Source organism: Zootoca vivipara, chromosome 16 (genome assembly GCF_965207765.1).
Source record: "Zootoca vivipara chromosome 16, rZooViv2.hap1.1, whole genome shotgun sequence".
Lineage (NCBI taxonomy): Eukaryota > Metazoa > Chordata > Lepidosauria > Squamata > Lacertidae > Zootoca > Zootoca vivipara.
The window spans coordinates 24,270,515-24,284,761 of record NC_142599.1 but is presented as its reverse complement, the minus strand read 5'-3'; the positions used below and the strand labels follow the sequence as shown (position 1 = coordinate 24,284,761).

Sequence of the window (14,247 nt, the reverse complement as noted above, 5' to 3'; positions counted from 1 at the left end):
AACATTGGAACGGACTCCCTCAGAAGGTGATGGACTCTCCTTCCTTAGAGGTTTTTAAGCAGAAATTGGATGGCCATCTGTCATGGATTCTTTACTTGTGATTCCTGCATTGCAGGAGATTGGACTGGATGATCCTTGGGATCCCTTCCAAGTCTACATTTCTATGGATCTATGTGGGTGCTGCTGTGGTCTAAACCACTGAGCCTAGGACTTGCCAATCAGAAGGTCGGCGGTTTGAATCCCCGCGACGGGGTAAGCTCCCGTTGCTCGGTCCCTGCTCTTGCCCACCTAGCAGTTCGAAAGCACATCAAGTGCAAGTAGAGAAATAGGTACCGCTCCGGCAGGAAGGTAAACGGCATTTCTGTGTGCTGCTCTGGTTCGCCAGAAGCAGCTTAGTCATGCTGGCCACATGACTTGAAAAAACTGTCTGCGGACAAACGCCGGCTCCCTCGGCCTATAGAGCGAGATGAGCGCGCAACCCCAGAGTCGTTCACAACTGGACCTAACGGTCAGGGCTACCTTTACCTTTACAGTTTTATGTGGCATTAGGGTCTGGAAACTAACATATATTGTTGTTTTGTATGTGCATCTAAACCACAGAGCCTTGCTCCGAAAATATGTCTTTAAACCTATTGGCTGCCATTCTCTCAGTGGAAAAAGTTGCCATCAGTGTCTGTGCTGGCGTTCTCATGTGGTGGAAGAAGCAAAGAGGTAGGAGGTTTCACCCAACTGCATGCACCACTTCAAAAATACCTCTTGAAACAGGCGAAGATTAGGCAGTTTTACCTAAAATAAGAAAAGAACAAAACGTCTCCTCCCATCCATAGCCTATAAGGCTGAAGGTTCTCCAGAACCAAGACTGGGTTCAGTCTCCAGTCTGGACCACACAGAGGCTGGCCCCTGTGCTACATGGCTGCATGGCGAGCTCCTTCTTTGGCTTGCTGCACTCCCTGTATGGTGGCAGCAGCAGCAGCCCAGGCCCAAAGTGAGCAGGAATGGATGGAGGGAGATATGCAAAGGGGGGGGGCAGCTCATCCCAGTCCACATTGGCTCCTCTCCACAGGTGCCAGGGAGATTCTTCCGCCAAGGTTTGTGTCAGCTGGCCACGCTCTCTCCTGCATAGGCTGGCAGACAACGCAGGCCAGTGCCACTTGGCTGCTGGGGGGGGGGTCGCTCCGCCCCCCCCAGGCACCGACAACACATGCTGCGCTGCTGACCACCAGACATTTTTCATCTTCAAGCACTGAACAACTTAGAGATGTGATTAATCGAGTGGACTTTGAATCCCAGATTGAAATGTGCCTCTTAATTTCTCGACAGGTGATGCTACAGATCCCAAAGCGAAGTGAAAAGGTTTTTGCTTGTGCTCCACTCTGCTGGCCAAAGGATGTACACCCCTCCCTGCAAAAAAATTATAACTCAGTCATGGCTTTCCTGGAGCGACCGGAGTTCAATTCGCTTGGGCTCCTTTTAACTTTGTCAGGCATGGGTGGAATCTACACACATCTACACACATATGGAAAATGTTCTGAAAATGCTTTAAAAAATTTTTTTACATTGAGTTTTCCATAAGGCTCACCATCGCCATCTAGTGTCGCATTGTATATTGTACTTAAACAGACACTTAAAATGTTTTATTTGCAGCTAAATGTTTGGCTAAATGTTGTAGTCGGTAAAGAAACAAGGCATGAGAGAGTCATGCTCAGCTGTCAGGAGGAAAGATTCCCTCAGAGGCCATTGCTTTTCTTCTAGGGAAAAAGAATCTGAAGGTATCTGAAGAAGTATCTGAGGTATCTGAAGAAGTGTGCATGCACACGAAAGCTCATACCAAAATAAAAACTTAGTTGGTCTTTAAGGTGCTACTGAAGGAATTTTTTTATTTTATTTGCAGCTGTATAGCTTGAGTCCATGGTTTTGCATGGGAGGACTGGATCTGAAACATGGCTCAGTGCACCAGGTGACATTGGATCAGTCATGATCTCTCAGCTAACCTACCTCACAGGGTTGTTGTGAGGAGAAAATAAAATGCAAGAGTTAGTTCTCTGCTCACCATAGCTGCCAAGTTTTCCCTTTTCTCGCGAGGAAGCCTATTCAGCATAAGGGAAAATCCCTTTAAAAAAGGGATAACTTGGCAGCTATGCTGCTCACTCCATTGCTCTCCCCCCCCTCCTGCAAGGCACACATGTTCTCATTGGGCCTCTGAGGGGGGGTACTCAAGGGTACACAGTAGGGGCACCTTTTTTCCCTAGAAGAAAAGCAATGGCCTCTGAGGGAATCTTTCCTCCTGACAGCTGAGCATGACTCTCTCATGCCTTGTTTCTTTACCGACTACAACATTTAGCCAAGTAATCAATTCGATCAATCAATTAAAAAGCCTGTTGGCGAACTTCAAAAGCATTCCAAATTAATTGGATGTAATGGTACGTCCTAATCTCAGTTGTTTTTGATGGGTTATTGCTGTGGATCATGGCATCAGTGAAGTTGCCATAACTTGATATAAAATGTACCCCTTGATGAACTATATTGGGGCTGGTACAAGTCTTTATCTTAAATGTGTCCTGGAAGGCATTGGTAAAACTTCCCGACCTCCTAATACTTAATATAAGGATGAGAACCTTAATCCTGTGCTATACCAGCAAAGATTAATTATCTCCTCTGGAAAGACTGGAGTTCTGCACAGAAAATAAAATCTTCCTCGAAAGGTAAACTCACGATTCAGGAAACATACAGACAACCAATCATTTCTCAGTATGGTCATGTCCTTTCAACTTCAAACTCAGTGAAGTAGAATAGCAAATGGCCATGAACTTGTAGGAAATAAACAATAATATGAAGGAATGAAGGTGTTACGACACTCACTCTTCCAAACAACATTGGCTCCCTTTCACGCTACGCTCTCAAGGAGCAGCCCCACACATTATTGGACACAGACCAAAGGAATGGCTGAGAGATTTCTGATGGTTTAGGGTCTTAAAAGAAGAGGAGGCACAGATTCCTGGCTTTGGTTGCATTAGCCTTCAAAATCACCCCTTCCTTTGCTTTATTTAATGTGGGTCTGTGACACATCGCTGCACTCATTCTCTAGGCTTTGGGGAGAATTAGGGATCCTTTTTACTCTCAAGATCATTGTGTGTATGCTGTGTGATTTGCTGCCTGATGATGTTGCAATTGTGCTGTCTGGAAGCAGCATCGCTATACTCTTGTCCCTTTCATTTCAAGTAATTTCAAGTAATAAATCGGCCTTTCTTTATTCCTCTGGTGTGTGAACTTCTTTGGGCATAAGGTTACGGCTAAACATGTGTTCATAATGGACACATGTAGGGACTTCAGCAAAAGATTCCAGTCCTCTTGGAGATATGCATCAAATACATGTGAGTGCGGGGACGTGGGTGGCGCTGTGGGTTAAACCACAGAGCCTAGGCCTAGGGCTTTCCGATCAGAAGGTCGGCGGTTCGAATCCCCATTTCTGCTTTCTTGACAACGTTGCTTTCTTCCCTAATGTTGCTCAGGGTGCACAGCCTCCAACATGGAAACAGGGACATTCTTTTAAGATTTGTGAAATGCATCCACACCCATTTCCACCCTGTTGGTCACTGCTGAATAAACTTGCTCATCACATGCTAAATTTCTTCGCCAGTTCCAATTGGTCAGCATTTGGCAGATGGGATTCATACAATTAAAATGATTGTTTGCTTTGCACAACAAACCCATTCCCCCCCCCCCAAAAAAACAACCTCAGCCTTTTTGCGTTGAGAAAAGTGATGTGGAAATGGAAGCAGGCTTTCTTGTTGTCCTCCACTTGGACTTCTGCAGCAGAGGGCGCCCATGGGATATGAGTCTGAATTTATTTCTGGGGGTGGTTAAAAAGTCTCCACACACTAAGAGTGAGGCCTTCAGCAAAGCGTTCTTCCTCTTCACTTCTTCATGTGGGCAGCAAAGTTGCTGGCGCTGCAGCAGGAAACCAGAAAGAGAGCTTACGGTAAAATGATCTGAAGAAGTGTGCATGCACACGAAAGCTCATACCAAAATAAAAACTTAGTTAGTCTTTAAGGTGCTACTGAAGGAATTTTTTTATTTTACTTCGACCCAGACCAACACGGCTACCTACCTGTAACCGGTAAAATGATGATTAGCAGGACGCTTTTCTGTCTCCTTTCCCTATTCATGGGTAAGTTTTTTTTTTTTTACCGTACAAAATATTCAAGATTCAAAAGAAGACCATGCTTGATGGATGGGACTTGGGTGTGTAAATGTCAGGGCTAGGCACAGCAGCTCTTTTATACAAAGGCGTATAAGACAATTCACAACAGCAGTAATGGCTTCCTAGCTATGATCATTCAACAATTATCATCTATGCCAGCCTTCTAATCTTGCTTGCTGCAGAGGAATCTGGGGTGAACTTTACGGCACATTCTCTCTTCATGGCTTTGTTACGGGCTTAGCAGCCCTCCTGTCACATGCCCCAAATTCTCCAGTTGTTAGCACCGCAGTAGGAGGCAGCAGAAGAACAAGCCAAAACTAACAACATGAATTTCAACAGGGACAAATGTAAGGTTCTTCACTTAGGCAGGAAGAACCAGATGCACAAATATAAGGTGGGGAACACCTAGCTTAACAGCAGTACATGTGCAAAGGATTTGGGGGGTCTTAAGAGACCACAAGCTGAACATGAATCAACAGTGTGATGCAACAGCAAAATAAGCTAATACAATTCTAGGCTGCATCAACAGAAGTCTAATGTCTAGATCAAGGGAACGTGTCCGGAAACCAAGCCTTATGAGGAATGGTTGAGGGAGCTGGGTATATTTAGTCCGGAGAAGAGACAACTGAGGGGTGATATGATAGTAATCTTCAAACATCTGAAGGGCTGTCACATGGAAGATGGAACAAGTCTGTCTTCTCCTAGGATTCAAGTGGCAAGAAATGAGATTCGAAATAAACGTCAGGAGAACTTTCTGACAGTGATAGCTGTTCGACATTGGAAAAGACTCCCTCAGAGTGTGGTGGAGTCTCCATCACCGAAGATGTTTAAAGAGAGGTTCGATGGCCGCCTGTCAGGAATTCTTTACTTGTGTTTCCTGCCCTCAGAAGGTTGGACTAGATTAGCCTTCAGGTCCCTTACAACTCTACAAGTCTGTTGTTGTTTAGTCGTTTAGTCGTGTCCGACTCTTCGTGACCCCATGGACCATAGCACGCCAGGCAATCCTGTCTTGCACTGCCTCCCGCAGTTTGGTCAAACTCATGCTGGTAGCTTTGAGAACACTGTCCAACCATCTTGTCCTCTGTCGTCCCCTTCTCCTAGTGCCCTCAATCTTTCCCAACATCAGGGTCTTTTCCAGGGAGACTTCTCTTCTCATGAGGTGGCCAAAGTATTGGAGCCTCAGCTTCACGATCTGTCCTTCCAAGACCTACAAGTCTAGGGTTCCATAATAGGTTTGTCAGACAGGACTTGCCTTTCAGAAGCCATATGCTTGGTTCTTTTGTCTTTCAATACTTTCCACCAGTCACGCAACCCAACATTTCATTGCCTGGTAACAGATATCATGTATGTTAAAGAGAAGCAGACATTTCCGCCCATGATGTAGAAGTCCACTGTCCAGGCTTGGTCTTAGAGGTGGGTGAGCTCAGTGGTTGCCCAGGGTTTTGAGCTACAGCTTGTCCTTCAATGAGGTTGAAATGTTTCTATTTCAAGGTCCACTTTGTTGTCTCTTACACTAGGTAAAAATCAGTGGAACTCAGCATTGCTTAGGGCCAACAGATATTATAAGCAATATATAAATGATAATACAATGGCTTTAAAAAGACCACCGGATACCTTTTTTAAATTTATAATTCTCCTGTATTATTTTTAAGGATTACCAGAGAGAGAGAGAGAGAGAGAGAGAGAGAGAGAGAGAGAGAGGATATTCTATCATTAAGAATGATTACCAAAGGGGGGGGGGTTCAGGAGCTAAGGAGAGGGGGGTGAGGACAAACCCAGCTTCAAAATGGACTACCTTCGATTCTCAACACCCGCAGGATCCACTTGTGGCAGAAGGGGACTTGTGGGGAGAGGGAGGGAAGGTGGACAGAAATGTTTTTTTTCTATGTCTTGTCTTTTTGTGTTAGTATTATATAAAACTAATAAAAATTATTTTTTTAAAAAAAAGAAAAGAATGATTACCAAAATATAGGAACTGCTACAAACGGCTACAAAACAAAAAGTAAAACAAAATTGCTAGGCTTAGTCACATGGTTGCTTCAGTTCTATATTTGGGGGGCATAAAAGGAAGAATATACAGCTTGAGAAACTGCAGTTTTATGGTGATACTCTGCCCCTTAAAGACTAGTTTCCCCCCTCTCCATAAAATTTATATGCTGCTTAATTGTGGGGAGGAAATCCTCAAACTGCACCAACTGAGGGCCAACTTCTTGTAGCTTAGGAGGCCGTGTCAAAGCTCAGGGAAGAGAGTTTGCAGCAGTAGCAATTTTGTGCTGAGCATAAGAAACAATAGATGCCTGCAACTAGGGCAACTTGTCCCAGGCCTTCCTTGGTTCCTGTACGTGAGTGAATGCCTCCTAAGATTTCCAGGCAAGGCGCCACTGGAGAGTTCGATTGCACAAGTAGAGAACTAGGGTGGGTGGGTGAAGAAATAGCAACCCTTCGCTATTTAGAACTGATCGGGTTGTCTTTTCTTCTACTTTTTAGGTATTTCTGAATAGCCCCTTTCATATATTTAGAGTATCCATTTCTTAAGACTTGAAGGCTGGGCAGTATAAATGTTTTGCCGTAAGAAAGGAAGTCTAGGCAGTATATTTGGTTTAAGCTGAAACAGCAGTAAAGGCATTTCATGCAGCAAAATGCTCAGAAAGGTTCTGCAATTTCACCCAAGTGTTGCTACTTGGATAGTGCTAGCAAAGGGTGCTAGCTCAAATGGTGCTGGAGGAGACTCTTGAGAGTCCCATGGATTGCAAGAAGATCAAACCTATCCATTCTGAAGGAAATCAGCCCTGAGTGCTCACTGGAAGGACAGATCCTAAAGCTGAGGCTCCAATACTTTGGCCACCTCATGAGAAGAGAAGACTCCCTGGAAAAGACCCTGATGCTGGGAAATATTGAGGGCACAAGGAGAAGGGGACGACAGAGGATGAGATGGTTGGACAGTGTTCTTGAAGCTATGAACATGAGTCTGACCAAACTGCGGGAGGCAGTGGAAGACAGGAGTGCCTGGCATGCTCTGGTTCATGGGGTCACGAAGAGTCGGGCATGACTAAATGACTAAACAACAACAACAACAGCAAAGGGTCACAATTGTGTACTTGCTCGACTATATTGCAGGAATGATAAAAATCATCATTTTATCTGTGTTGGCAACAAATTCTTAACAAGATTTACAATATTATATAAACCTTTTCTGTGTCTGCTTGCAATGAATTGGAATCTTAGGAGAGTTCATTTTAACTTTCATAGTGATTTTTTTCATTTTTTGTGGCATATGTACATTCAGGGTGTTATATTTTGACCCGATGCTTGAGGAAAGCTCTTTCAGATGGCTTTTGTGTCAGCTTTTATCTTGGTGATTCCAAGAGATGTTAAGTTTTAGACCCAAGCAGGTAAAAAAAACTAGAAGAACCCATCGAAAGGGCGAACAGGTGGATTCCAAACTGTGCTGACAATACAATCTGATCCAATAAATCAATTAATCCTTTCTCTTATCATCAGAAGAGTTGCCTAGATGTTTAACTCCCATATATGGTAGCACTATATTGAGTATTTAAACGGTTTTCTACATGTTATCTCAATAAAACTTGCAACAACCCTATAAGGTAGGAATAATTATAACAACATTATCAATGGTAGAGTGCAAGCAAAAGGCTCATGGTCAATCCCCAGCATCTCCAGGGAGGGTTGTGGGAAACTCCTTCCTGAAACCTTAGATAACTGCTTCTTCAAAAACACTCACTATGAAAAAAATCACTTATCCAAAAACAAGGAATTAGCAGCCACAGATTCTGTGGTTGAGAACACATCAGAAATTTTTGTCAGTGGAAATTGTTGACTGGCTCGGTGAATGGAAGCCATTGACTCATTAGACACACGCTCAGCTAACGAGCAATTTCCGGGGAAGTCATTGTGTTTGTAAAGTGGTACGTTTGTGTAGTACTTCGTTTTGCAATGACTAGCTCCCTCACTGGCCTTGGTTATGTCTTCAGAGGGTTAAAAGCTGGAGCATAGGGAGCCGTGCAAAACAGCACAAGGGATTTTGACAGATGCCACTCATGTGTGCTGTCATAATAGCAAAATGTGATTGGCAGCTGAGCAGCCCTGCCCACCTGTCAAACTTGGTCATGAGACTGATCCTGAGCTGACCCTTGGGGCCACAAAGATTCCCATCCTATCTTAGGCTGGTTTTTTTTTTAAACCAATGCACGCTTTTGTAACTGTTTTTTCTGTTATGATATTCTGGAAACTGCCCTGGGGGTGCTATAATTGGTGCAGGACAGTCTAAATAACTAGATCCTTTATGCACCATCCTTTTTGTAATGCAGGAATGCTGCTTCCTCTCTCTCACAGGGCAAGGAGGAAGTGATAAGTTTCTAGTTGAGAAGCACTTTTGTGTAATCACATACTCATTTAGCAACAGTTCTCTTTAACTTGCAAAAGATGAGGTTGTAGACTAGAGTGCTCTCTCTCTCTCTCCCCCTCCCTCTCTCTTACACACACACACCTTTTCCCCTGCCTACTTCTTTTGTTGTCTGCCTGGGATATTCATTATGGGATTATGGCACAAGTGCCTAATTTATTTATCACATGACCAGAAGGGCAACCCAAGAGGGGTCCCAAACATCCCCCAGCTTTGCAACTGAAGTGCCAGACAGCAGTCCCTGGGATGGAGAGAGAGCACAAATTCATTCTTCCCCTCAGGGTCCAACTCAGAAAAACCAGCATTACATCTGTTGGACTTTTAAGACTATGTGACATCTTCACTGTATGGCCTCTGGTTGAATGTGAGCAGAAATAATAAAACCCTACCCAAAAAAGGGGACGCAGGTGGCGCTGTGGGTTAAACCACAGAGTCTAGGGCTTGCTGATCAGAAGGTCGGCGGTTTGAATCCCTGCGACAGGGTGAGCTCCCATTGCTCGGTCCCTGCTCCTGCCAACCTAGCTGTTCGAAAGCACATCAAAGTAGATAAATAGGTACCGCTACAGTGGGAAGGTACACTGTACCGCTACAGTGTTTCCGTGCGCTGCTCTGGTTCGCCAGAAGCAGCTTTGTTATGCTGGCCACAGGACCTGGAAGCTGTACGCCGGCTCCCTCGGCCAATAACGCGAGATGAGCGCCACAACCCCAGAGTCGGTCACGACTGGACTTAACGGTCAGGTGTCCCTTTACCTTTAACCAAAAAAAGAGGGGAAAGGAATATAGATTGAGGTGCAAACTGGAGAAAATAATATGAAAAGGTGGGGTGATTAGGGAACATATTAACCTCCACAAAAGTCAGTTTTTCACCCTGAAAATGTAGGCAAGCAAATATTAAAGTCCTCTCCAAGTTTATTTCAAAGACTGGCATGATCAATTTCAGCAGGCATGGGTTGCAGCCTTAAAAGCAATGGGGAGACCAGAGGTGGTCAGTGCTGCCACAAAGCCTTTGGCAAACGCCGCTGCATTAGTTTCAGTCCGTCCATCCGCCACCTTGGGAGGGCACCACTGGACTTTCCCATTGGAAGGCAGGTGGCACAGAGCCTTTCAGGGTCTACACAAGGATACTCTCCGCACAGACAATGAGAACACATATTGGGACAGGGCTGGGGAATTGCTGGAGTTCAGTTCCCATCATATGACTGCAGGCTTGAGTCTGGAGGGCCAGATTGCCCACCATGACTCAGGTATCTGGGAGTGGGGAGCATCGCTCAGACATTGGGGTGGTGTGCAACGGTATCATTCAAGCCAAGCTCCCAATCCTATAATAATAATCACGTTGTCTGGAAAGCCCCTTGCTGCCAAATGTACATTAACCCTGCTGGGGAGAGTGGAATCAAGAAATCTCAAGAGACCAGACAGATCAGTACCCAGCAGATTTGTCAGCGAATCTGCTTTCAGATGCTGAAGTGGGTCACTGGGACAGTGTGGTACAATTGGGAAAGGGCTGTGGCTCAGTAGTAAAGCATTTGCTTTACATGCAAAAGGTCCCAAGTTCAATCCTTGGCAAATTCCAGGAGCGCTGAGAAAGCCTAGTTGGAATCCTGGAGAGCCGCCGCCTGTCAGTGTGGACAATACTAAGCTAGATGGACCAATGGTCTGGCTTGACATAAGTCAAGGTAGCGGGATATATAAATATATTTATATTTATATTCATATCTCGTAGGGGATTTATAAAGATGGATAAAGTTAAATTTAGCAGAAGAAAAATAAAGGTGTAATGCAAGTAATAGGAGAACTTATAAGGAAAGCGGTATATAATTGGTTTGGAAGAAATTTTAATTGGAATGTATTGATGGTTTTATTGTAGAATCGTGTTTGTTGTTTGTTTTGTTTGTTTGTCTTTTTTTGTGTTGATGTATTGTATTGATTGCTTATTGATTTGTTGTTCCTTTAAGAAAAGAAATAAAGTTTATTTTTAAATTTAAAAAAAGAAGAAGACATAAGTCAAGGTAGCTTTCAGTGTTTCTTGACAGTTTCTTCCTTCATTTTATTGACCATACAGGTTCCTCTGGTGAAGAAAATGCTGTGAATATGAAAGGAATTCTGGGAGGATCTGCAAGTTTCCTGCTGAACACTTCAGAACAATTTAAAAAGATTTCCTGGCTTAGAACTAAAAGAAAGGATGTTGAAATTTTTGTGGTAGCGCGTCCACAAAAGGATCCAGAAGAGAGATGTGAACTCCATGTCGAAATTCCAGCATATAAAGGGCGGCTGAGTGTCTCTGAGGACTGCAAGACGTTAGAAATCAACAATCTTAGTCAAGAGGATTCTGGCACATATACAGCACAAATCACGGTAGCTGAAGACAAAGAACCAATAAGAGAGACCTTTCCCCTAAGGGTATATAGTAAGTATTCTAAACATTTCAGCCACCCAGGATGGGGCTCTGATCGAAGCATCTTAAGGCTTGAACTGGCTTTCATGTAGAGTCACAAATGATAATAGAGCATCTCTCCTTCAGTCCCTGACCCTGCGGAAATAATTCTCCGCCTGCATCCACACCAGGGCCCTTCTGCACTGATGAGGCCAGCAAGGAGAATTAAAATGGTGCTTCATACAAAACCATATGGAACTCTATCCAGACCCCCCACAAAAAAACCTAACAGGACCAATAGTAGCTGTACCCTCTGGAACCAAAAGGCAGTTACAGTACTTTATCCTAATGCAAATACAGAGAATAATAATACAGATAATACAGATATAAAATCATTTGACTCAATACACAACAGGGCCCATCCCCATGGGTAAGATCTCACATTAATTCAAGATAATGCCTCATTATCAGCTGTAGCCGAATGGGTTTTTGAGGTGATTGTGCACCCCACAAGAGCTACAATTGCTCCATCACACCACTTTTACCTCTTCCCACAACAAGGGATGAAAACCAGTGTGGGATATTTTTGGCACAGAATTTGCACTCAGCCAGGCATATTATATTGTATTTATTTCCTGCCCCAGGACAGATTACAAGGTTTTAAAATCAAGTAAAACAATTTCAATGTAGCAGATTAGGATTGGTCCTACGGTAAATACATATGAGGTGTCCGAGGCCAAGGTAAAGAGGGGTGTGTTCAGCATATGATATAAACACTATATAATGAAGGCGCCAGGCAGACCTCTGTAGGGAGGGAATCCCATAGCTCAGGGGCTACTGCAAAGAACGCCCCATCCTGGGCCACCCCCACTCCAAATGTTTGAGGGAAATGGAAGTACAGATAGTCTCCTCTGCTGATCTTCACATCCAAGGGGGTCTGTAGGGAAGTAAATAATCTCACATGTTTAGTTGCTTATCTCCATTCTAAATAAAAAAACCTTTTTGTATGTTTTTGCTGCTGTCTTCTCTTACCTTTCCATTTATTTGCAACCGCCTTATTTGCCATTTCTGCCAATTATTGCCCTTATGTATACCATGTCTCCCTTCCTGTTCAGAGCGTTTATTGGAGGCTGACCTGGAGATTGTCTGTGAACGAAAAGATTATCTTGGTGGGAATGGAACTCTGCAGCTGAACTGCTCTGCAGGGAGCTGGGAAGAGGATGCAACAATCAGCTGGGCCCCAGCCAGCATGAGTGAATCCACCGGGAGATCTCTTGTTACCAGGCACAATTTAGAAGGCAATGATTTGAACTTCACTTGCATAGTAGAGAACCCTGTTAGCGAAGCTTCCAAGACAGTGTCTTTCCTGAAAATCTGCAGTGGTAAGATTTTCTCTCCATTTTTCTCTTGGCAGAATTATGCCTGTGTCTAAGCTAGTCTTGCAATCCTATTTGTTGATGACTTGCTGATCCAGATCCAGAAATAGGGATCATAGCTGTTTTCCACTTCTCCCATGCAGGCACGGGTCCAGTTTTGCCCTTACCCAGCTGCAATCCCCTGGAAAACCAACACTTTAGCAATAAATTGGAGCAAATGTTAGTCTGGAGGAAATCTGATTGGTGGTTGCTATAATTCATCAATAAATATTAGGTTTCCTCAGGAGAAAGCAGCGGGGCAAGGGCAAGTCTGATGGGGGCAAAGACTCAGAAAAGGTAGCAAAGCATCCCAATTGGTTTTGTGGAATTAGAAATGTTGAGATGTACTAAGAAGAAATTTGCCGTGGTAAACTTTTTATCTATTTAAAAGAGGCCTAGAAAGAGAGCTCTCCCTTCTTTTTCTGTGTATAGAGTCATGCCTAGTTTTACAAACCTGTTTGAAGGTGACCCAGCTGGGAAGACAGAGGTCACAGGGAAGGTAGCAAAACCTCCATTGTGAAACATTTCACCCTCGAAGGGATTTGGCTTATTTAGCTTATAAACAGAAACCCCACAGCAACAATAATTCTGCAACTGGTATGCAACATGACAACAAAAAAATTGTATTGCAGTGCTAGCATTTGCGTAATTTATTTAACTTTTCCTAATCATGGATGGGACAAAGGTTTCCCCACAGATCACTAGAAATCTTAACTAGTCTCCTAAGATTTCACCAGGCCTTTGCCCACACATATAGCATGAAGGACTAGAAACTTGCTTTAAAAAAAATGAAAGGAATGAATGGTCAGAATCTCCATATGGGGAATCTGGAATTATTTCATTTATAGAGTCACAGAAGCCATCTAGTTCAATTCCTGTTGGTGCCATAGCTGCCAAGTTATCCCTTTTTTAAAGGGATTTTCCCTTATGCTGAATAGGCTTCCTCGAGAGAAAAGGGAAGACTTGGCAGCTATGGTTGGTGCAGGAACCCCACTGTGACAAAGCTTTAATAGATACTGATCCTACCTCTGTTTCAAAGCCTCTAACAAATGGGGGGTCCACTGCTCATAAGTGTAGTCACAGGAGATACCCAGCTCTAATTACAAAACCTTAATAATAAAACCTGCTGGCCTGTGAATAAGACTGTCAACTGACTAAAACCCAGTACAGTATGCCTTTTTCTTTTAGGAACATAGGAAGTAGCCTTATACTGAGTCAGATAATCGGGCCATCTAACTCAGTGTTGTCTATGACACTGGTTGACTGAGCCTGTCCAGCGTTTCAGGCAGGGGATAACTGGAGAGGCACATTCAGTCCCCAGGTGCACAGGGTACTCTCCTGCAAGTATGGGTGTCTGATTTGTGGTGGCCCCCAATGGGGGATACAAAATTTCCCACAAAGCTTCCCTCCCCCTGCCAGAGGTAAAGATGGAGGATAAAGCCTCTTTCATTAAGCACGGATTAGAGAGTAATGTGTCCTCACAAAAATAAAGCCTAGCCAAATAATTAGAAAAACCATCTCACACCCACCCATGGTATGTGAAATACCAGAATAAAGAGAACAGAACACTCAAGAGCGCTACAGGAAAATAAGTGTGCGGTGTAGCTTGTGAGTGAGAGAGATTCAGCTCCATCAGGGCAAAAAAGGGGAGAGATCAGCCTCGCCACCACTTCCACCTGTTGGGTTGTCTTGAGGCCCAGGCACTGGGAGCAGCCAGGGTTCGATAAAGCAGAAACAGGCTTATCTAAGACTCAAGTAGCTCAGCTAAACCAAGCAAGGCGATGACGCTGAAAACGGAAGGAAGTGTGGGTGTGTTAGTCACGCTCACACAATT

General features: G+C 44.0%; 1 protein-coding gene across 14 annotated transcripts in view; it reads left to right on the top strand.

Annotated features, from left to right (window-relative positions):
• Window positions 1-14,247, top strand: part of LOC118075668 (SLAM family member 9) — a 53,731-nt gene that overhangs the window by 10,491 nt on the left and 28,993 nt on the right. For 10 of the 14 annotated variants that reach the window (XM_088660069.1, XM_088660068.1, XM_088660065.1 and 7 more), the window contains 2 exons: window positions 10,687-11,031; window positions 12,114-12,380. In XM_088660069.1, the coding sequence (XP_088516195.1) occupies window positions 10,687-11,031; window positions 12,114-12,380 (612 nt within the window). Of the gene's footprint in view, window positions 1-3,917; window positions 4,169-10,686; window positions 11,032-12,113; window positions 12,381-14,247 lie in introns of those variants that run through there. The other 4 variants (XM_088660074.1, XM_088660073.1, XM_088660075.1 and 1 more) reach the window with 3 other exon arrangements.